A 25,053-nucleotide genomic window follows, 5' to 3' on the forward strand; every position below is an offset into this window, starting at 1 on the left:
GGGCCTCTCCAACTCTATTTCCCGGGCTGAATCAGGGGCCCAGCACGTCCCTGGAACATAGAACCTGGGGAACATAGAACCTTTTTGAAGGGGAAGTGGGGAACATAACCTGGGGAACATAGATAGAACCTGGGGAATATAGGGTGGACCCCACATAGACCTATTCCTGACTGAGATCCAACAGAGGGGGGCAGTATTATGCAAACTGCTCCACACAAAGAACTATGAAGAAACACTCGGCTTGCACTTCCGGTGACGTCAGCGATCCATCCCTCACAACAAAGTTGACAACAAGGAACATGGCGTCTGGCTCAGAGCAGCACAGTAAACCTAAACCTAAACCTCCTCCTCTCCCTGCAGCAGAGGATCAACAAGCAGGACTTTGTGACTCGGGGGGAGAAGATGGGGACAGCGACGAGGGAGCGGATGTGTTTGTTTGCAGGGTAATGTATTCCGTTTGAAAGGGTTTTAACGTTAATAGGATGGTGGTTGAGGTTGGCTGAGCGAGGAAGTTGACATGAACTTGTTGTTAAACTGACCCAATTTTACCGACACGGAATTCACCTCATCACAAAAAAGGCACACGTTGAAATGGCTCTTAAAATGAAGTGTTGTTTTCATTTTCGTTGAAAAACGTGCTTAATCTTCATAACAGTGTGGTAATTTAGTCACCACTTTTGCATCACGCTCTTAACATTCGGGAGAGTGTTTTCTGCTGGTGTTTCAGTCAGACTGTCAGAGTGTATTAAAGGGTGCGTTCGGAAATGCGCACCGGTTAGGGGTTATGGTTAGGTTTAGGCATAGTTTTACTGAGGTTAGGGTTAGGGTTGGGTTTAGGCACTCACTACCATAGATATATGCTCGCTACACTGAGCACACACCCGGACCCGGTGCGCATTTCCGAACGCACCCTTTGATACACTCTGACTGAAACACCAGCATAAAACACACTCCCCCCCCCCCCCCACCCCCCCCCCCTTCCCTCGCAAGCAAGACAGTGAATAAAGGTATGCTTTGACGATACTGTATCTAACTGGGAGGTATGCTCCTTGACTGATAGAACTTGTTGATCCCACCCATTGCACCCAACCATCTGCTTATCTATATTCAAGGGATACAGGATAGGTGGGGGACATCTGGGCACCTTGATATAAAATTGGCACATTTTTGTTTTTTGTTTTTATTGGCTAACTGTAAAAAAAAGGGGGGGGGGGGGGTGTAAAGAATGCATGATGTGAATGTTAGCCTGTGAAGATGCACTGTACATAATTGCAGACTATCAAACTCCAAATCACCTGCACGGAATTTCTTGACAAAAAGTTATTTCATAACATGTCTACGGTGGATTTTATCAAACAAACACTTTTGCAGATAGATAGAGGATAATTCAAGCTTTCAGTACAGATGCTATGTTGGTTATTTTAACATTGTTTAATACAATCAGACAGGACTGAGATAGGTCTGTTTAGATGTATGGGCTCTGTCAAGGTTTGGTATTGCAACTCTAGATTCCAGATATTAAAAGGGTTAGGGTTAGAAAATTCTGTTTCAGATCGGCTGTCAGTTTCATCCAATCAATAGGGAGTACCCATTTAGCTTCAATTTTATTGTTCAAGTTCCAATTTTGTCTGATAATCTCTTTGTGCCATCACTTCAAAATGTCACATATTTATCCCGTATTCTGTAAGTGTTTTCTCTCCTGATTGGTTAAAAACGGTATCCTAAACTGAAAATTGATTTTCAGTTTACTAAAGAGCTGGTGGAGATACAGGGGGAACAATGCCTCGTGCTGCGACGTGTTGTGAGCTTGTAGATCAGCTATTTTTGGCAAAGACGTTTGGTGTTTTGGGGAAAAAGAGCAGACTAAGCACAGAGTGAAATGTCAAGTTAAGTATTGACAGTTCAAGTGGTTAAATATCTGAAAACACAAATTGACACGAATCCAAAATAGACTGATTATGCAAACGATTAAACTATATGGAATCTATGAAAACTAAGGTTGTGGGGGTCCCTCCCTGCTTCATCTCTCTCTCAACTAAGGGGTCCTTGGTCTGAAAACGTTGAAGACTCTTATCAAAATGATTACTATCAGAATATAGAGCCCAACTCACTAATAGTGCATTATGGACATTGTTATTTTCCTCTAACAAACAGAGCAACAATGTGGCTAGCAGCATCCAGCCAGATGCTTCAAGTGAGGAACATCCAGAACTGTTTGGTGAAGAAGAGGAGATGGGCAGCACAGCACCAAACCTCAGCTCAGCTTCCAGGTCCAATGGCCTTCACTGTGATGAGGATCTGTTTGGAGGTATTGCAAGTCATCTCACAGCACATTGCCCTCGATACGCTTTTTTTCCTTTTCGTAATTGTTTTCAGCATATTATTATCCTGGCTCTGGGCCGATGCATACTGCACTTTTAGAGCCGAACTTATTTCGGGAGTCACACAATCTCGGCAGCGCCGAACAGCCGAATTAATGACGGTACTCGCCCCCCGAACCTCTGAATGACGTCATGTTGTAGTTTGGACAGAGCCTAACCTCGCCTACCAGACTTTCCGGGGGAAAGCCTGGTGTTCGTTCACAACAGGCCGTTTGGTTTCCGCCTAAAGCGCGGAAACCACTAGAAGAAGCGGCGTCGCTTTGATTTAGCTCCCTCCGTTTGTTTCCCCAATACCTATTAAAATGCTGGAGTAGCCTAGTGTAGTATTGCCAGTCGCTAACAGTTGGACTAAAAGATGCATATGCCAGACGATTTTTTCAAAGCAAAACTACTCCGCATCAAGGAGTTTATTAGGTAGGCCCTAAAAGTATGTCCTTGAGCGCAGGGGACTTATTTTGGGTTAAAACTGTTTCCGGTGGATAGTTCCGGCCAAATTGTAGTCCTTTGAGTACTACAACATGACGTGTTGTGGTTTCCGCTCCAGACTAGACAGAGCCAAACCGAAATGAATGTGTCTCTAAAAGTGGAGTATGCATCGTGAGGTTGAAGAAATGACACGTTTTCCTTGTAACTTAGAAGCACCTGTGGAGCAGCTGACCACAGGGGAAGCCAGTAGTGCATCCAGGCAGGAGATGCCCACCTCCACTGCATCTAGACCGGCCTCCTCGCTAACTGCCAGCACAGCAGCAGTGCAGCACAAGTCCACAGAGCAGGTACAGGGCAGGGCTTAAAGGACAACTTTAGTTTTTTACAACAAGGGTTCATATCTTAGATTGTAATTAAAGAATATAAAAGATAAGGGTTAAATTGATTTCATTTACTTCTTTCTATTGTTTTAGAGATTCTTATTTCAGTGGTTGGGGGCATGCGTACGAGTGGCTAAATATGTCATTTTACACAGAATAAGCCCATTCCCAACCTTCCCAACGCAACCTTTCATGGTTGGATGTGACTTATGGGTGCTAGTAGTGTTACTGTAAATAGCAATAAAGAAACTGCTGGCTTATTGTGTCTAAAAAGACATATTTAGCCACTTGTACGCATGCCCCCATGCGTACGCATACCCCACATTTTAGCACGGTAAACGCGATAAAACAATAGAACGAAGCAAATGAAAACATTTTAACTCTCACTTTTTCTTTTCTCTAATTACAATCTAAAATATGAACCCTTGTTGTAAAAAAACAAAGTTGTCCTTTAAGAGCAGTGTGTCTAATCATGTTCTTGTTTCATTCTCCCACTAGCACAGCTTGGTGGGCAAGTAATTAATGAATTCATTAATTAAATCAGGCGTAATGTTTGATTTAAAAAAGAAAGAAAAAAGGAAGAAGAAGTATACCCATGACACACTGTAGCACATTATATACTACTGGACAAAACTTGATTCCATATCCCTCCGCAACGTACCTATTATATTGCCATCAAGGTTTTATTAGTATTGTCATATATTTAACCCATTTAGAGCGGTACACATTATGGTGTATCATTATTTTATGCTTTAACTATTGAAAAATAGCCGATATACAAGCTCACAATCTGCTATTTTGGAAAAATAGTGAAAATTTGAATTTTGACCCGATTCTTTAAAGCTATACTGTGTAAGATGCTCAACTAGTGGTCAGTAGCCCTATAGCAAACCGCGGTCGCGTTCGCGTCTTTCGCCCGTTTTTCGTACCTTCACACCCCCGCGTCTGCCTCCACAACGCCGAGAGCTATCTTTAGAGGGGTCCCTGGTTCCTGTGCGTTCAGGCATTCCGGAGAAACGGACTACTTCACCCTGCCTGGTAGGCGAGATTACCTTTTGAGTAAAGAGACACACGGGCGACTACAAATATGGCGACCCCACTTCAAGATGCGCTGTGATTGGCCGGTAGTGTACCATGTGTGCATGATCGGCGATGTGATTGGGCAACGTATACACAACGTATACAGATGATGCAGATTACGTCATTTTGGCGCGAAATCCGGTCCACGGCCAGGATCATAGAAAACATATAAAGAGAAGGCTTCAGAAGCTGAAAATAACGGAGTGGGTGTTCTAAAACTTTAGCGATTTAACAGTTAGGACAATTTTAAGATTTGTTTTATAAAAAAAGTTACATGGTACAACTTTAAGTGTCTTTTGAATCCTTCTAAGGTTTTTTGAAAAACCTATGTTTCTATGTCAGCAATCTGGCCAGCCATCGTTAAAGAAAAGGTCCTTTTTTTAGTTACAAACGTTCGCTTTGAAAATACATATATTCATAGATTTGCACACATTTTCACGACTTTTTCAAAAATAGCAGATCTACAAGCTTGCTGCGCGGCACTCGGTGCCGCGCTGTGAGCTTGTATATCTGCTATTTTTCACTGGTTAAAGCATTCAATAATTCTAGGCCCTAAATGGTGTTAAAATAAAACGTATTGCACTGTTTGTTCCTTTGCAGTTGGAGGAGGCAGAGGCTGAGGATAGTTTTGACGTGGATATTGCTGTCACCAACCCAGAGAAAGTTGGTCAGTGACATTTTCTATGCTCAAGGAAGGTTATTCAGTCATCGTATGCCTGCACTGTTTTGTTTTAAGACTGTATTGCATTTCTGTCATAATGCACGCAAATGTAAAATGTTTGTTTGTTGGTTGGTTTTATTGCAAGCATCCAGCAAATTAGCAGAATATTTCTCTCTCATCTTGGTTACTTGCCATTGTAATCTTTCCACGCAGGGGATGGCATGAATGCGTACTTGGCTTACAAAGTATCCACTCGGGTATGCATGGAAATTCCAATACATCTATTACATTCCCTGTCACCATTTAGCTGCAAAATCCACCAAACATATATTATTAGGATTAGGATGTCTATTTTAGGGATGGGACAATGTGAAAATGTCAAGAAAAGAAAAAATCGATTTACGATATTATCGCGATAAACAAAACATGGTAGAACATTTGCCCAAAAATTGCAGATCTACAAGCGCACAACGCGTGGCAAAGCGACACGTGAGCTTGTAGATCAGCTATTTTTTGGCGAAGAGATTTGGCAGAGAGTGAAACGAAGTACATTATTTACAGGTCCATTTAACCATTAGAGGGTTTAAGTGGTGCCTGATAATATGCAGCTCGGCAAATAAAAGGTGAATTGATCCCAGTGCATGACGGAGGACGATTTCACGATAAATTAAATCTCCACGACACGATTATCTTGAGTGTTTTTTATTACGATAATGGCAATTAACGTCCCATCCCTATTTCCCTGTGATTTCCAGAATGCGTTGCCTTTTAGAATGTCCAAACTTCTAACACTGTTTCCTTCTGGTCCATTGCTCCACCAGACCTCTTTGCCAATGTTCAGGAACAAGACCTTTTCAGTGAGGAGGCGTTTCAGCGACTTCCTGGGTTTGTACGAGAAGCTGTCAGTCAAGCATTCACTGAATGGCTGTGTCATTCCACCACCCCCTGAGAAGAGTGTTATGGGTGGGTTGTATTGTCCTCATGTTGCGTTGATATTCACCAAACAAGCCAGTTCATTTGGTGAGTCTTTAGTTCATTCACTGTCGTGCTTAACTTGGTCCAAACAGGAATGACAAAAGTGAAAGTTGGAAAGGACGACTCTTCATCTGTGGAGTTTGTGGAGAGGAGAAGAGCAGCTCTGGAGAGGTGAGGGTGATGCATGCTTAATGAAGAGTGTCCAAATGATCCACTTGAACCCATGGGGACCATTAGCCCAAATAGCTGATCTACAAGCTCAAAAACCATCGCAATGTGACAGAGTCCTGCACAGGTCAAATTTTTACAACCCGCGCCAGCCCCGCCCGCCATTAATCAGATCTGTGGACCGACCCGCTACCAGTGATTGTATAAAAATCAAAACCAGATCCGCCCGCCCGTCAAAAAATGGACCCGTCTCCCGCCCATCTACCAACATGCATTAAAGTAAATAGCTTACAGCCGTGCGTGCGTGCTTCCAAATGGCACCGTACTTGTCCCCGCACGCCGTCCTCATTGTTTGTGACGCAATATACAGTGCATAAACGTCATGTCGGCTGCCACTCTTAATTCTTTTAGATAGCCTTTTAAACCACCCTTGCTATGATGAGAACAAGCGCTAACGTGCTAGTGCGTGCTGTGTGTCTGTGTGTTGTGTGTGTCCTGCCAGCAGCAGGCGAGTCTGAGTGTGACTGTATGGGCTCCAGCCTCCAGCCGCTCCTGTGAGTGACTTGACGTTTAGGCGGAAACAGTGCTGTATGCATGCCGTGGTTCTGTCCAGCTGCTCACTGTGTGCGCTCCAGTGACATTGTTTAGGCAGAAACAGTTGTCTGTTTTCACAATAAAATATTGCCCGTCCGTGTTTAGTCACGCACCGCCCGTCCCTGTACCCGCAGATTTATAATAGTATTTATTCAGCCCGTTTTCACACAGCGGGTACCCGCGGGGCCCCCGCCACACGGCGGGTACCCGCGGGGCCCCGGCCCGGTGCAGGACTCTGACGTGACACGTTGTGAGCTTGTAGATCGGCTGTTTTTGGCGAAGAGAGAAAAAGCTTGGGCCATGGCATGTACACACTGAGGGCCAAACCATGTCAAGTTTACCAAGTCTAGAGGGTTTAAGTGGTTAAACCCAAAGCTTTAGGGCTAATGTGTTTACACAAGTCTAGAGGGTTTAAGTGGTTAAACCCAAAGCTTTAGGGCTAATGTGTTTACACAGCTGTCAAATGTGCTAATTCTGTGCTCACAGACACTTAGCTTGGGGACCGGTTAAAGGACAACTTTGGGTTCATATTTTAGATTGTAATTAGAGAAAAGAAAAAGTGATTGTTAAAATGTTTTCATTTGCTTCGTTCTATTGTTTTATTGCGTTTACCGTGCTAAAATGTGGGGCATGCGTACGCATGGGGGCATGCGTACAAGTGGCTAAATATGTCTTTTTAGACACAAGCCAGCAGTTTCTTTATTGCTATTTACAGTAACACTCCTAGCCCCCATAAGTCACATCCAACCATGAAAGGTTGCGTTGTATCTCGGGAATGGGCTTATTCTGTGTAAAATGACATATTTAGCCACTTGTACGCATGCCCCCAACCACTGAAATAAGAATCTCTAAAACAATAGAAAGAAGTAAATGAAATAATTTTAACACTCATCTTTTATATTCTTTAATTACAATCTAAAATATGAACCCTTGTTGTAAAAAACTAAAGTTGTCCTTTAAGCCTAGTGGTATTCCCTCCTGAAGCATCACACTGGCCCCTGTGCATTAATAAGACATTGTTAATATGAATGTAAGTTATGATATACACATGCTGCTATGATCTCTTTAGGTATCTTCAGAGAGTAGTGTCACATCCATCACTCCTGCAAGACCCTGATGTCCGTGAGTTCTTAGAGAGGGATGAGGTATTGCCACCACACCACACTTGTCATAAATGCCCAATTCTCTTCACTTCATAATGATGTGCTTTGTATGAACAAGCTCACCCTGGTCACCATCTGGTCAGCTGTTTTACATCACTAGGTAGGGGTAGGCTCAACGCAAACTGAAAGCATGTTCTCTTCTGTTAACAATTTTGCTGCCATTTTAAACATAGCTGTAGTAAGCAGCTGCCAAATTGTCCTTACCTTTTAACGTGGGCACGCGCACGCATCGTGCACAATCTGTGCGCGACTCATCTAGTAGACTGTAGACTCGGTGACAAGCTTTCGAATAACAAAAAACCCATTGAAATAGACATATCCGTTGCCACGCTGTATCCCTGCTTATCCGCCAGTGTTTACATGAAAAAACATTGAAAAAAGCCAACTGTGCGCTATGGTAACAAGTGGACACGTTCGCGCACAAAACACACGATATGTGCGGGGATCATAATCCAGGCGTGTAGAGACTGGATCAAAGTTTCCAAACGCAAAAATCCGATTGAAAAACGAGTGTTCCATCGCCGAGTAGCTTTCTCTTCTGTTACACTGTGAACCAACGGAGGCGGGACTATGGCCCAGGCTCAGACCGGATACGGAAAGCTAGATCCGGTCCAGACCGGAAATGACCGGATACAGTTAGGGGGGCGGCCTAAAGAGCCAGAATCAGCGAAAATCTGCGATAATACTTTTAATCCTTTCATAATGATTAAAGCTAATTAAACTTCCGGGATCGACGGGCATGGCACCGCGGTACAGCGGGAAATCTACGGTTTCTACGGGGATCGCCCAGAATGAGTTAATAATGGATTAAGAAGGTATGCCAAAAACACAAATTGATAATCACAATTATTTGTCTGACAATTGACCGTCAATCTAAATTCCATTAGGTTGTGGATTTATGTAATTTACTAAATTATTTTAGCTGTGTGTGTGTGTGTGTGTGTGTGTGTGTGTGTGTGTGTGTGTGTGTGTGTGTGTGTGTGTGTGTGTGTGTGTGTGTGTGTGTGTGTGTGTGTGTGTGTGTGTGTGTGTGTGTGTGTGTGTGTGTGTGTGTGTGTGTGTGTGTGTGTGTGTGTGTGTGTTTTCAGCTACCCAGAGCAGTGAATACCCAAGCACTGAGTGGTGCAGGCTTCATGAAGATGATCAACAAGGCGTCGGATGCTGTCAACAAGATGACCATCAAAATCAACGAGTCTGACACTGTGAGGGGGCTTATCATTTTGAATGTTTTAATTTGACATTAATATGTATTTAGCTTGCTGTAATGCACTTGTGACCTTGAAATAAGGTAATTAACATGAATTAAGACAATCTTTGTTGGGTGGATGTCCAAAGAGAGTTCACTACGAATGCCAAACAATATACATACAAAGTCACTAAAGGAAAAGAGGGGAGATACTGTAGGCTGGTCACAATCAACTTACATTGATGCTGCGTCCAGCCGTCTACACTGGCAGCTGCAGAAGATGCAAAGCTACACTAGGGTTGCAGCGGTACTCAGTGTTACCGGTGTTACCGGTGAGCGAGCACAACACTTTACTTGCACACCGATAACACCGTTAAATAAAAAGAAAACTCAGCCGCTGCTCTTCTCTGCCCCGAGGAGCGCAGTAGAGATGTGACGTTCGCCAACGATTCCGCTCTTTTGAACAGCTCTTTTAAATGAACGATGGGATTCGGTTCTCAATCGCGGGAGGCCGGGAGCCGTTCCTTCTGTGGGAGTGTCGAGAACAGATCCAGAATCAACGGATCACCCACGAGGCGAGGCACAGCCCATCAGACTGCATGATGTCTCGTCCCCACTCGCAGGGCACGTTCGGAGACAAGTTGTGGCTTTATAATGTCACAGCGCGCAGTAGGCAGAAAAACAACGATTAGACAAGAAACAAGAAAACGCGGGGCTGTTGTAACACTAACAGTGTTGTTGCTTTTTTACAAAGCTGAATTTTTAATATGGTCGGATGGTTGTTGTAGTTGTTGTAGCTTGAGGTAGCATTGGCTGCTACTGAGTGCTCACAAGACGACAAGACACGCAATGGTGGTTGAAACAGTGTTACCGATAACCGCGGTGTTACTTTTGACACAGACACGGTTTTCGGTGTTAAAAATCTCATACCGTTGCAACCCTAAGCTACACAGCATATCTGTAGACTTGAATCTGAAGTTGAAACCAGCTCAACATTATAGTATCTTTTCAGCTGTTGTTTGTTATGTGAGATTCCACCACTATACCGATAAAATGACAGTTCTATGAACAGTCCCTTTCTATGCCCGTCCAGGGATATGAGCACCCAGAGTATGTGTAGAGTTTGGGTTATACGCTGTGAACATTATATCAGGGATGGAAAGTAACTTTGTACCTGCAACAATTCCAACACACACACGCACACACGCACACGTCAAGTCGTCGCTATAAAAGCCTGGGTTTCCGAGGCTAAGTCGTCGCAAACACACGCATGCATGCACGCACGCACGCACACAAACACACATGTTGAAACTGTTTGAGCAAAGCTTAATAATACATCCTGGATTAGACACACGCATGTGACCCGTCGCCATGAAGTTGGTATCCATTCCACAGCTCCCCTCCCACTCCCACTGTGTGGACACCGTAAATTAAATCCTTTATATAATTGCAGCGTTCTCTCTGTCTAACAGTGCAGTTTGATTTCATTCAGCCCATAGCTTTGGGGGGGGGGGGGCTGTAACCATGGCGATGATAGCTCCCATAGCCCGAATTCAGAATCTCTGGTTCAATGTTGAAAATGAGTTGTACACCAGTTGCCGTATCTCAACTAAACGTAGCCTTTGGGTGCATATGTTAATGGTCAATGCATGTGTGCAAATTCAGATCAATTGCTCGAGCCACTATGAGGAGAACCAGACATGTTGCTACTGCAACATTCCTAATGTCATGTTACTGTGTCCCAGTGGTTTAAACTTCCTAATGTCACTGTGTCCCAGTGGTTTAAACTTCCTAATGTCACTGTGTCCCAGTGGTTTAAACTTCCTAATGTCACTGTGTCCCAGTGGTTTGAGGACAAGCTCCAGGTGGTGGAGAATGAGGAACAGCAGCTGAGGAAGCTCCACACCATGGTGGACTCCCTGGTCACTCACAGGAAAGGTGAGTCCCACATTTAGGGATGGGACGATATGAACATTTCAAATATCACACTTATTGTGACCTAGTCTGGGATCACTTCACTTTCCGGGCTTGTAACCGGTCTGGAGCGGAAACCACAAAACGTCATGTTGTAGTACTCAAAGGACTACAATTTGGCCGGAACTATCCACCAGAAACAGTTTTAACCCAAAATATTCCCCTGCACTCAAGGAAACACTTTTAGGCCCTACCTAATAAACTCCTCGATGCGGAGTAGTTTGGCTTTTGAAAAATGTGTTTGGTATCTGCATCTTTTAGTCCAACTGTTAGCGACTGGCAATACTACACAAGGCTACTCCAGCATTTTAAAAGGGATTGGGGAAACAAATGGAGGGAACCAAATCAAAGCGACGCCGGTTCTTCTAGTGGTTTCCGCGGTTTAGGCGGAAACCAAACGGCCTGTTGTGAACGAACACCAGGCTTTCTCTCTGAAAGCCTGGTGGGCGAGGTTAATTGTGACCAAAATACCCGCTGGAACCGCAGTATCCATATTCTGGGGCCGAACGCGTTGTGAGCTTGTAGATCAGCTATATTTGGCAAAGACATTTGGTAAGGAGTGGGGGGGGAATCCTGTATCAAGTAGGGATGTCAACGATTAATTGATTTTCGATTAATCATTAGGGTCTTGAAGAATCGATGTTAATATTTCATAATCAAAAATCGGAGGAAAAATATAAACAATTATGATAAGATGATAATTAAGATAATTGCAATTGATCTCAAATAATTGTGATTTATCTCAAATAATTGCTCTTAGGCGATTATGTAAACTCCACCTGTTCAGCCCTCTTTCTTTTCATAAATCAAAGGGTGCTATTGAACACCCTTTATGTCTGTGTGTTGGTTTAAAGGGTGCTATTGAACACCCTTTACTTTATAAATCAAAGGGTGCTATTGAACACCCTTTACTTTATAAATCAAAGGGTGCTATTGAACACCCTTTACTTTATAAATCAAAGGGTGCTATTGAACACCCTTTACTTTATAAATCAAAGGGTGCTATTGAACACCCTTTACTTTATAAATCAAAGGGTGCTATTGAACACCCTTTACGTCTGTGTGTTGGTTTAAAAAAATATTGAAACAATGACAAGTTGTGAAAAGCACTTTGGCCAAAACCTCCCAACACCACGTGAGCTGGATGTTTTTACATTTTCTGAAAAGTGAACATTTGGGAGGTTTTGGCACCAGTTATGCTCTTTGGCCTCTACGGTGCATAAAGGCATCGATGATGTTTCTCCCCCATCATGGTCTTTGGCAATAACATACATGTACTGTATTTTGTGCCCCGACACACACACACACACACACACACACACACACACACACACACACGCTTGGGCATTCACGAAATAGTGATTTTTAGTATTCGAATTATTCAACCTCAAAGTATTTGAATAGTCGAATATTCGACAGGACTGGTCAAACTCAAATATTAAGTAAGCAAGAGGCGAACATTGTGAAAATAGCCGATCTACATGCTCACAAACGTTGTGAGCATGTAGATCTGCTATTTTCACAATATTTGTCTGCGGAACCGAGTCACATTAAATGTAATACCTACGATTTCAAGTGCTTGTCAGGGTGGGGGTCCCCAGTTAAAATATGTTTTTTTCGGGGGTCACGGCCTAAAAAGGTTTGAGAACCATTGACAACTCATTCTTATGACTTCCTATCTAGCCAAGCTTTATAAACTATATATATATATATATATATATATATATAGTTATACATATATATATATATATATATATATATATATATATATATATATATATATATATTTATTTTTTTAAAGAAAAAAAGCGAATATTCGACTTTGGTGAACAGCGTCGAATAGTGACTTTGATATTCGAATATTCGAAATATTTGGTGAATGCCCTAACAGACACACACACACACACACACTCACTCACTCACTCACTCACTCACTCACTCACTCACTCACTCACTCACTCACTCACTCACTCACTCACTCACTCACACACACACACACACACACACACTCACACACACACACACACTCACACACACACACACACACACACACACACACACTCACTCACTCACTCACTCACTCACTCACTCACTCACTCACTCACTCACACACACACACACACACACACACTCACTCACTCACTCACTCACTCACTCACTCACACACACACTCACACACTCACACTCACTCACTCACTCACTCACACACACACACACACACACACACACACACACACACACACACACACACACTCACTCACTCACTCACTCACTCACTCACACACACACACACACTCACTCACTCACTCACTCACTCACTCACTCACTCACTCACTCACTCACTCACTCACTCACTCACTCACTCACTCACTCACTCACTCACTCACTCACTCACTCACTCACTCACTCACTCACTCACACTCTCCCTCACTCTCTCTCTCTCTCTCTCTCTCTCTCTCTCTCATCCTCTGTCTCTAGATCTGTGTGGGAACACGGCAGTGTTTGCTAAAAGCCTGGCCATGCTGGGCACCTCTGAGGACAACAGTGCTCTGTCCCGGGCCCTGTCTCAGCTGGCGGAGGTGGAGGACAAGATGGAGCAGCTTCACCAGGACCAGGCAGCCAGCGACTTCTTCATCCTGGCTGAGCTGCTGGCCGACTACATCCGCCTGATGGCTGCCGTCAGGGTATGCTCTGCTCTGCTCTGCTCTAGCCCATTTAGGCCTAAAATTATTGAATGCTTTAACCAGTGAAAAATAGCAGATATACAAGCTCACAGCGTGGCACCGAGTGCCGCGCTGCGAGCTTGTAGATCTGCTATTTTTGAAAAAGTCGTGAAAATGTGTGCAAATCTTTGAACATATGTATTTTCAAAGCCGACGTTTGTAACTCAATTTTGCTTCTGGGTGGTCCCTGTAACTAGATATTTTGAGATGGGGGTCCGTGGCCAAATAAATATCATTTTGGGTGTCCTTCACATGAAAAGGTTTGAGAACCACTGACATAGTAGTCTCTCAAGAACAGACTAACTGAGCTCCAGTTAAGTAAAAAGGACCTTTTCTTTGACGATGGCTGGCCAGATTGTTGACATACAAACATCGGTTTTTCAAAAAATCTTAGAAGGATTCAAAAGACACTTATGTAATCGGGTCAAAAAATCTAATTTTCACGATTTAAAAAAAATAGCAGATCTACAAGCTCGCAGCGCGGCACTCGGTGCCGCGCTGTGAGCTTGTATATCTGCTATTTTTCAATAGTTAAAGCATAAAATATTGCGTCATAATGTGTTCAGGCCTAAATGGGCTAGTGATGTGTCGTTCATGAGTGATTCGTTCATAAGAATCGAATCATTAGCATGACTCGTGAACGATTCGTTCAAATCCCTGAAATGGGTCGTTCACACTTTCGTTCACACCCCCACCCCTCCCCCTCATAGCCCCGGCCCGCAGACAGGACGCCACGGCGGGCTGTACTCGCGACGTAATAAAAACGCTCCCGCGATTGTGTTTTTCACGGGACGATCGCGCTATGAACGAATCATTTGAACGAATCTTTTGAACGGATCATTACCGTGAACGTGAACGAAATGATACGTTCACTGAAATGAACGGTATTGCCCATCACTAAAGAGTACACCTTCCGTATGTCACTGATCACATGACCCCAAAAATCTATTCAGTTCTAGGCAACACAGAGGGGGAGGGGGACTTTTTCTTATTTCCACACAAAAGCACTAAGGTATGCGACCGCGGTTTTCCCGGTGAACCTAAGCACGTCGGTGGGGGCGTGGGAGTGTGGGGAACGTAAAGTCAAAGCTGGCGTGGGGAACACACCACTGATTATTGCCGATGATGGGGAGGTTATATAGCTTTATGTATTGAGAGGCACTCTTGCCGATTTCGTAAGAGACTCGTCGCCAACATAATTAAAAGTTATTTGGGGCCATGATGATGATAACCCCTTCTTCCCACTACTAGACTAATAAGGATTTATATTGTCTGTGTTATTGTTTACAACCACAATTTCACGTGTGGCAAGATCGCGGTTCCACTAGTTTTACTAGTAGGTTAGTGTAGGCCTAGAAGCCTTTTCAGAAGTTAATTTAATGTTTTCCATTTATTAATGGTTTCCTTTATCCTCATCTAATCTTGCGCTAATGCACGCAACTGTTTTCGCCAGGTTTTAAAGCCTAGTAAGCTTTTCAGAAATGTATTGCATGTTTCCATTTAATGATTTCCTTTATCGTTATCTTGCGCTAATGCACACAACATCGGCCCCCACCGTTGCGCTTAGGTTCACCGGGAAAACCGCGGTCGCCTAAGGTATATTATGCTATATTGTCATACAAACCCTTCCCATTGTAACTACATTTTATAGGATACCTAGTATGAAGTCATATTTATGTCAATCTGGGAACCCATCGTCAAAGAAGAAAGGGCGACACTTATCGGTCTGTCTCTCTTCCCTGAGGCTGTCTCGAGAGATTATATTTATGTATATATTCACTATTAATAGCAGTTGAATAATCGACTTTGATTTTGGTCAGTCATGCACATCCCTACAAGAAAGGTGCGCTTGATATTGTACAAATCTCCCTAGGACGAGACGAAGTATCTCGCTCTCACTAGGGGTATACCTAACCTCGCCTACCAGGCTTTCTGGGGGAAAGCCTGGTGTTCGTTCACAACAGGCCGTTTGGTTTCCGCCCAACGCGGAAACCACTAGAAGAAGCCGCGTCGCTCTGATTTGGTTCCCTCCGTTTGTTTCCCCAATCCCTATTAAAATGCTCCAGTAGCCTAGTGTAGTCTTTCCAGTAGCTACGAGTTGGACTAAAAGATGCATATACCAAACAAATGTTAGGTAGACCCTAAAAGTATGTCCTTGAGCGCAGGGGAATTATTTTGGGTTAAAACTGTTTCCGGTGGATAGTTCCGGCCAAATTGTAGTCCTTTGAATACTAAAACATGACGTTTTATGGTTTCCGCTCCAGACCGGTTACAAGCCCCAGAAGTGAAGTGATCCCAGACTAGGGTATACCTAAGGGCCAGCACTGAAAACAGTCAATAGTATTGTCAATGCTGGTATACTTAAATCAATCGTAACCATTATTATTTATATTAGCCAGAGCTGTTTTTATCCTGTTATGTAAAAAGTCAAAGCCTAAACTAAAAACTGAACGGTAAATACAATTTTACCTATCATTTTATAATGGACGCTTTACGCTGTGGTCAAGTGGGCATGACCTTTGGGCAATTGCAACATGACCTGTACTTGCCTGACGGGCAGGAGACCGTCTTGTCAAGGCCTGCAATCAACCAAACACGTCTGTGAAAAAAAAAAACGGTCCTCTGTTAGGGCTGCGAATCTTTGGGTATCCCACGATTCGATTCAGAATCGATTCTTGGGGTCACGATTCACGATTTTGTTCGATTCTTTCAAATCCAAACGATTCAAATTCAGAAACGATTATTTTCCGATTTAAAAACGATTCTCTATTCAAAACGATTCTCTAATCAAAACGATTCTCTATTCAAAATGATTCTCTATTCAATTAATAGGATATCAGGATCTACTCCAGTCTGCTGGCATGAAAGCAGAGTACATTTACGTGGCTTTTATAATTGTAAAGGTTTTATCAACGTATTGCAGTAATGTAAACACACAAAGGTAAATCCAAGACAACATGTCTGATTTATTCATGCTTGCACACATTCTAGGTAGGTACGTGAGAATCGATGCTGAATCTTACCATGTTAGAAACCCAATTCGAATTCAAATCGATTTTTTTCCTGCACCCCTATCCTCTGTGTGTCCATAGGGTTGTTAAACGGTCCTCTGTGTGTCCACAGGGTTGTTTTGATCAGCGCACACGTGCGTGGCAGCGCTGGCAGGAGGCTCAGAGCACGCTCCAGAAGAAGAGGGAGGCCGAGGCCAAGCTACTGTGGGCCAACAAGCCGGACAAACTGCACCACGCCAAAGACGAGATCACCGAGGTGACGGCGTTGGTTTGGACTTTTGGATTTAGTTTTAGTTGTAGTGTTTTGAATAGGATTTAACCCATTTAGGCCTAGAATTATTGAATGCTTTAACCAGTGAAAAATAGCAGATATACAAGCTCACAGCACGGCTGTGAGCTTGTATATCTGCAATCTTTTTTATATTTAAAGCATAAAATATTGCGTCATAATGTGTCATAATGTGTTCAGGCCTAAATGGGTTAATTTAGTTTCAATCACATTTTAGTCATCTGAAATGTTTTAGTTTTAGTCTAGTTTCAGTCGACTAAATGTCGTGAGATTTTAGTCGACTATATTTTGCAGTTGGTTTTGTCGTAAAAAATGTATTTTGGCAGGCCTTGATGGCGTCCTAATGCCAGTCTTTACACTTGGTTGCATACTGAGAATAGCCGATCTACAAGCTTACAACACGTCGCGCTGCAGCTTGTAGATCAGCTATTTTCAGAACGGAACACCCGAGTGCAACCAAGCATAAACTGACTTGTCTTATAGTTCCACTGGATCTCTTCATTTGTAGGTATTTGTCAGGTCTTAATGGGTTAAATAAACATTAACTATTGGCCATGAATGAAGGAGGGGGGAGGGGGGGTGGTAATGTGCTCTGGACTGGGACCATTTCATTTCTTCTTCTCTTCCATGTTCTCAGTGGGAAGCAAGAGTCACTCAGTACGAGAGGGATTTTGACAGGATTGGCGTGACCGTACGCAAGGAAGTGCTTAGGTTTGAGGTACGTACTGTATATGGACTCTTACACTTGAAAAGCCAAATGGCACTTAAACAAAATGATATGGGTTTTACAATGGTGAGGAATACAAAACAAACCTTGTTTACCTTTCAGAGTGAGAAGGCCAAGGACTTCAAGAGCCAGATAGTGAGATATTTGGAGTCAATGCTACAGTCCCAGCAACGGGTAATATGTGATCTGAAATTGTAATACAGGGCCTGTATTTCAGAGCTTATTCCAACCTGAACAGGTTCATTCCACCACATGACACAACAAAATATAGTAAAACAGTTATACAGTGTTTTGTGTTCAGGTTAGGGACGTTGAAAAATACGGTTACTTTTACGGTTATACGGTTACTTTTACGGTTAAGTTTCATAATAATTTTGCATTGTCCTGGACCTGGATAGTATTATCTGGCGAGATGTGGAGATGTAATTGTGTCAAACAGACTAGTGGAGTCTGCATGAGAGTAGTCTTTTGTCCAATGGAATGGAATGGTCAACTAACCATTAGTGACATCCTTAGTTCCGGTTTCTAATGTCCACATTAGGCCTTCGCTATCTCTCCACCAAAGCTTCTGGACAAAACTTAAACTAGCAGTAGCACCAGATCTACAACAACTTGTAACAAGGCTGTTGGCAAGTTAATCAGGATTCTGAAATGTAGAGGATTGAAACATTATGATGGTCATGGCCATTAATGTTATGCTGCAGTGCATCATTCAGCACTGCATCATATATTCTATAAATGAAAGGAATGGATAAGTACTCTACACTGTCCTATCCTACCTTACCTCAGACAAGATAGCCGTAGTCATTGCTCTCATCTGTCTGATTGGGTTAGGGAATAAATACATTGAAGTTTTATTCATGCAGATGACAATTCAGTTCATATTGTTTGCAATTTAATAAATGAGCATATTGTCATCAAAAACTGTTTCACTCTGTTTAATATTTAAAATGTGATTTATCATTCATTCAGAGCATCATACACAAAAAAACACTTTTTTCTGTTATTTTTAGATTTCAAGTATGGTTACATTTTCTCTATTCTAACTTATCCTGAATAATTAAGTGAGTCAATATTTGCAAAACGTCACCATCAGTGCAGATTATGATGCACAAATAAACTTAATCACGCAATCTTAGTTTGACATCCATGCAGCCAGAAAGATTTGTTGTGGCTTCACTAACTTACTTCTTACTAATCTAAATCTAACTTTGTTCCAGATTGTAAAGTTTTGGGAGGCGTTCCTGCCAGAAGCAAAGGCAATAGCTTAACAAATATGGAGACTTTCTACTAGTAAAGACCTTCAACTGCCTTTTTGTACATCCTGGCCAGGAATTGAGAGGACAATTGCCACACAGATGAACCCTTCATCCATCCACTATATTTGTATTTTTTATTGTAGTACTTTTCCGGCTTTTTGATATATGTATGTGCTGCAGTACTTGAGCATATTTCATGCGCATACCTCTTTGTTTACCTTGTCTGCATTAAGATGATATACAGCAGTGGTTCTCAACCTTTTCAGGCAATGACCCCCCAAAATGATCACATTTTAACCGGTGACCCCCCTACCGCCTACACTGATAAGGGTTGCGTTGCGAGGCATTGTGAGCTTGTAGATTGGATATTTTCAAAACGTTTGCCTCTTTCTTATATTATTCGACAATTTGGCCAGTGTTTGATCTCTTTTTATAGTTAGTTGGTAAATGGTGCATTTATGCAGCACCTTTATCCAAGGTGCTTTACAGAGATGCATTACAATCATCCAATCCCATGAAACCAGAGGGAACCATGCGCAGCACCAACCTGCTCATCGGGAGCAGTTAGGGGTTCGGTGTCTTGCTCAAGGACTCTTCAACAGTAACTACGGAGAAGCCTGGGATCGAACTGGGAACCTTCGGGTTGACAAGCGGCCACTCTACCCCTGAGCCACTGCCGCCCGTTTGTTGTTTACTTTTGATGCAGTAATGGTCCTTTTTTAATTGGGGTATTTAAAAAGGTCTTACAAGTCATTAAATTGTCTCTTCATCTGTAACCCCCCCCCCCCCCCCCAATTGATTTTTAAAACATCTATTCAAATTAGGTTTTTCGTGTCGATTTGTTGATATACAAGAAATTGAAAAAAAAATCTATAAAAAATATCACTATTATTTGATTAACTACATTAAGTAGGGTTAATCGATATATTTTCAGTTAATTTCCCAGCCCTACTTCCCACTGAATAAAGTGGTCTGAAAAGACCTTTTAATGTGACAGTGTGCCAACATCTAACTATAGAGGGGGAAGTATGCCTAGAAATAAACAAAGTATTGGAGGGGAAAAAAAGTGACAAACGATTCAAATCTTGTATGGGGGTACTACCTGGCACAAAATACATATATTTTTCTGCATCCAAATACATTTGGGTGTCCTTGACATGAAAACGTTTGAGAACCACTGAGTTTCCTTGACATGAAGAAGTTTGAGAACCACTGATATTGAGATTATTTGGCTAGTGTTTGTAAAAGCCACTGTATCTCTTTGAGATATATATGTTTCTTGCTCAGATCAGTATAAGGTATTTAAGTGTTGTTAACATGAGTTGCTGCCCTATAGTAACTATATGTTTATGGTTTACAGTTGAAGATGAATTGATGCAAGGCATGTTTTGGTGCACTACAATGCATTGTACCGTTGGAGAGGCAGCATATTAATATTGATGGCAGAGCTTAATTTGCACACTATTAGTTTACTACTACGGTTTACTACTAGTGCATGTTTAAAAGCCTGTCATAGCTGCATGAAATGATAAAGGAGGTGAAGGTTACAGTGAGCGCACATTGTTGTTGAAATGCAATTACCAGATGTATTGATGGAAATTTGTCTGAAATGCCGTTATGTCCATCTGAATGGAACCTCTCTTTCCCTGTCTAGTATATAGATCTGTGTCTGTGGAGGGCTGCAGGCCATTCATTGATCCATCACTAAAATGGTGATGAAGCCCAACTGAACAGATTTTCAACCATTTCTGACATCGTTTACTGACCTAAACCTGTACAGTACTTGAATTAAATCATGTAGCCTACCATCATTGTCAAAATGTTACCAGCACATACTTTTGAGTAAATGGTTTAGTAAGGACACTTGTATTTTGACACGCAATTGATAAATGTCCATATTTCTTGTCCAACATTTGTGAGTCAGGTTTTCTGTCTTGTCATATATTTCCAAAAAGAATGTGCTTTATTTTTGTAACCACTGTCATTTGCGGCCGACATTTCCTGAAATTGCCCTACTGGTAGATGTAAACTAAGAATAAATATAATTGGTTAAACTGTGTTAGTTTGTTTACTTTTCAATAACTAATGATTTATGATAACTGTTTTAATGGATAATTATTTATTTATTTTCAGCCATATCGTCGAACCACTTCTGACAACTTTACTGGCACTGTAGTAGTATATGATATAAAAAGATGCCAGCACCCAATGTAAAAAATTACTTACAATTCAGATCAAGAATGAGACCAAAAACATGCTTATACTTATATTCTGTGTGTGTGTATGTATATGTGTATATGTATATGTATATGTATATATATATATATATATATATATATATATATATATGTATGTGTGTGTGTGTGTATATATATAATATATATATATATATATATATATATATATACACACACACACACACACACACACACACACACACACACACACACACACACACACACACACACACATATACATGTACACATATTATATGTACACATTTACAGCAAAAACACACGCACACATATTAGTATACATGTAGGCCTATATGTGTGATTGTGTGACCCGGAAATGTTTACACTGTAGCGGGCGTGCCGTGGTGTTTGTGCTTCCGGGTGTGTGTGGTGTGAATCTCACGAGCAGCGAAGGTAGATGAGGATGAGGAGGATGAACAAGAAGAGAATGAAGGGAACACAAGAAGACACTCCACTGTCAGTGTGAAAACACAGCACACCACAGAGTGAGAGACCACCCTGTCCTTTACATGAGAGCTCCCAGCGACCAGCGCCATACTGTGTGTAGTAGCAGGACAGGACCAACTCATCCTATCCAGACTGAAGGTGAGGCTGGGTTTGTTTGAGAGCCTTCAGTGCTTGGTTAGCCTATGGGTTAGCCACACTGTGCTAGCAGGCTAATTCACACTCTGTGGCGTCAGTTGAGGAAAAAACCCAAGGTATGGCAACTTGGCAACTTGACTGGTGACATGATGATACATTTATTTTAAGAAGTACATTAATATATAATTATATATATATATATATATACCTAAAATATAATTATAGTACCTCCTTGTTAAAGTGACCATTTTGTTACATTTTGCATTTGTAGTTATTTTACTGTTATTTACCCAACATAATTAATAACCAGCACAGATAGACAAGAGACATTCGTGAATTTATATTTAGAACTATAACTTTTATCTCCCCCCTGGACCCAGCTATGGTATGGCAGCTGCATACCCCTGCCATACCCAATTGACGCCCCTGTTCACAATGGTGGAAAGTAATTAAGTACATTTACTTACTGTTGTTGTTGTTGTTGTTGTTGTTGGGAGCCTCTCAAAAAAACACAATGTGAGGTATTTGTACTTGACTTCTACTCCTCTATAACTCGGATCCAAATATAGTATTTTTACTCCACTAACTACATTTATTTCAGAACTTCAGTTACTAGTTACTCTGTAGATTTTGATCTACATTATTACAAAACCTACATTAACAACTTCAGCCCTGTTTGTATACATTTTTTTTTTTTTTTTTTGCATTAGTGGTTATTTTACTGTAATTTACCCAACATAATTAATAACCAGCACAGATAGACAAGAGACATTCGTGAATTTATATTTAGAACTATAACTTTTATCTCCCCCTGGACCCATACTATGGTATGGCAGCTGCATACCCCTGCCATACCCAATTGACGCCCCTGTTCACAATGGTGGAAAGTAATTAAGTACATTTACTTACTGTTGTTGTTGTTGTTGTTGTTGTTGTTGTTGTTGGAGCCTCTCAAAAAAACACAATGTGAGGTATTTGTACTTGACTTCTACTCCTCTATAACTCGGATCCAAATATAGTATTTTTACTCCACTAACTACATTTATTTCAGAACTTCAGTTACTAGTTACTCTGTAGATTTTGATCTACATTATTACACAACCTACATTAACAACTTCAGCCCTGTTTGTATACATTTGACATATATTACAAGCTCACATTGTGAGCTTGTTGTAGATCTGCTATTTTCCAATGAATTTAATACATTTGACAACTTGTGCAAAGGGACATTCTGCAGTACTTTCTAACTTTTGTTACTTTAAGACGGTACATGTTGATACCAATACTTTTGTCCCTTTACTCAAGTGCATTTTGAATACAGGACATAATATGTAACGGAGTATTTGTTTCTACATTGCTGTAACGATACTTGAGTATTAGAAATGTGAGTACTTTTTTCCAGATACCAGTGGGAAAGGCGTTAGTGATGTCAGATCAGATCTGATAGCCTTGTGTTTAGACTTGGTCGCTCGCGCGGCCCGATCTACAAGATCACGTCGTGTCACGTCCGCGACGCTTTGTGAGCTTGCAGATCGGCTGTTTTCGACCAAGTATAGCCTACATCGCCGTCGTGTCGTAGACATGGAGGAAGTGCTTCAGATCACTGTTTCCCAATCAGTGGGTCGGGACCCAATGTGTGCGTCGCGGACACATTTTTATGGGTCCCTTCATTTTTTTATTTATTTCAAAACATTTTCCAAAAACATTCCCAAAAAAGCACATTTTCTTTTTTCATGAATCAAAAAACAAATAAAAAATGTTTCTTCTTTTTTAATTCCCAGTAATGTATTGATTGATTGAAGACTTTATTAGAAGTTTGCATAGGAAAAGGTACAGTTTCATGACGGTACAGTTCACTGGTACAAGGTCTACTAAAAGGAGATCCATGAAAAGACTAAGCTTATTTCCACTGGAAACCATTTAAGTATCTCATATAACATTGAATGACAGACAAATAGAACACAGTACTATGCAGTAGATATGTAAAGAAAAAGAAAAAAGAAAACAGTAAGTCTAAACAAACAGTATATACAAAGAAGGGGCAGGGGAGGGGAGGGTTGGGCTAGGTTCATTTTTTACCAGTTGCGAACGGCTGCTGCCTGTAAGTGTTTTTTTAGGGCAATTTTAAAGGATGCTAGTGATCCACACTCCTTTATGGCCTTCGGTAAGGCTTTCCACATTTTGGTGGTATAGCAGAAAAACGAGTTTGACCCTTTGTTGGTTTTGACTCTGGGTTGGAAGTGATCTGTGGCGCTGCCTCTGGTGTTGTAGTTATGGACATCCTTAATGTTTATAAAGTATTTTGACAGGTACTTGGGTATCATAGTGGTGTAGTGTATCTTGTACACCAGGCCCATTGCAAGTTGCTGTACTCTGTCATCTACTCTGAGCCACCCCACTCTTAACTGGTGAGTAGCGGTGAGGTGAGTCTGATAGGGAAGGGTAAGCAGGACCCTAATTAGTTTATTTTGGGCTGTTTGGAGTTTAGTTTTAAGGGCTTGTGGGGCGTCACGATACCATACGTGAACTCCGTAGTCAAATAGGGGCTGGATTATTGCACCAGCTATGGTCTTCAGTGTGTTGAAATTGACCATTGGGGCGATCCTCTGTAGGAAGCGAGTTCGTTGGTTGATTTTATTTATTACTTTAGAAGTCATCTTTTCGCTGGAAAGATTAGCTTCAAGGATACATCCTAAGTAAGAGATTTCGTTTTTTCGTGTTATGACCTTGTCAGTTGTCACCCACTTTGATTGTGAAGTTATCAACTTTATTGAGGTTATGATTTGTTCCAAAGAGGATGGACTCAGTTTTTCCCAAGTGAATTGATAATTTATTATCGTTAAGCCATGTGCAGATCTTACTTAGTTCAGAGTTAAGTGTCTTTTCAACCTGCAAGTGGTCCTTGCCCGAGACTAGGAGAGCCGAGTCATCCGCGAACAGGAACAGATTGCAGTCGCAAGCAGATGCCATGTCGTTCACGTATATGTATGTATGTATGTCATGGAGAAATCTGAGAAATACCATAAATTTGAAAACCAATGTGTAAGAAGTAGTGAATGCATTGTGAGCTTGTAGATCTGCTATTTTCACTTGAGATTCACTGTCTAATCTTCTCTCTTTTGGGTCTTGAACCGACACGTTTTGGAACAAGTTCTGCTTCAGAACCATCCCTTTAATCGTTCTGTTGTGGCGTTAAAGGGATCCCTGGCTAATACAACA

The 25,053-nt window shown here is 41.7% G+C and overlaps 1 protein-coding gene across 1 annotated transcript; it reads left to right on the forward strand.

Annotated features, from left to right (window-relative positions):
- Positions 1-299: 299 nt before the first annotated feature.
- On the forward strand, positions 300-21,003 carry snx1b (sorting nexin 1b; the record flags this gene model as incomplete). Its single annotated transcript, XM_080730406.1, has 15 exons — positions 300-443; positions 2,155-2,308; positions 3,018-3,154; positions 4,868-4,934; positions 5,142-5,185; positions 5,750-5,891; positions 5,996-6,074; positions 7,735-7,810; positions 8,917-9,030; positions 10,859-10,952; positions 13,467-13,672; positions 16,835-16,978; positions 17,649-17,729; positions 17,841-17,912; positions 18,959-21,003. 15 exons carry the CDS (start codon positions 300-302, stop codon positions 19,007-19,009), a joined length of 1,605 nt encoding a protein of 534 aa, XP_080586532.1. The 3' UTR covers positions 19,010-21,003.
- Positions 21,004-25,053: the final 4,050 nt, after the last annotated feature.

This window comes from Nannobrachium achirus, assembly GCF_963921795.1.
Source record: "Nannobrachium achirus genome assembly, chromosome: 7".
NCBI lineage: Eukaryota > Metazoa > Chordata > Actinopteri > Myctophiformes > Myctophidae > Nannobrachium > Nannobrachium achirus.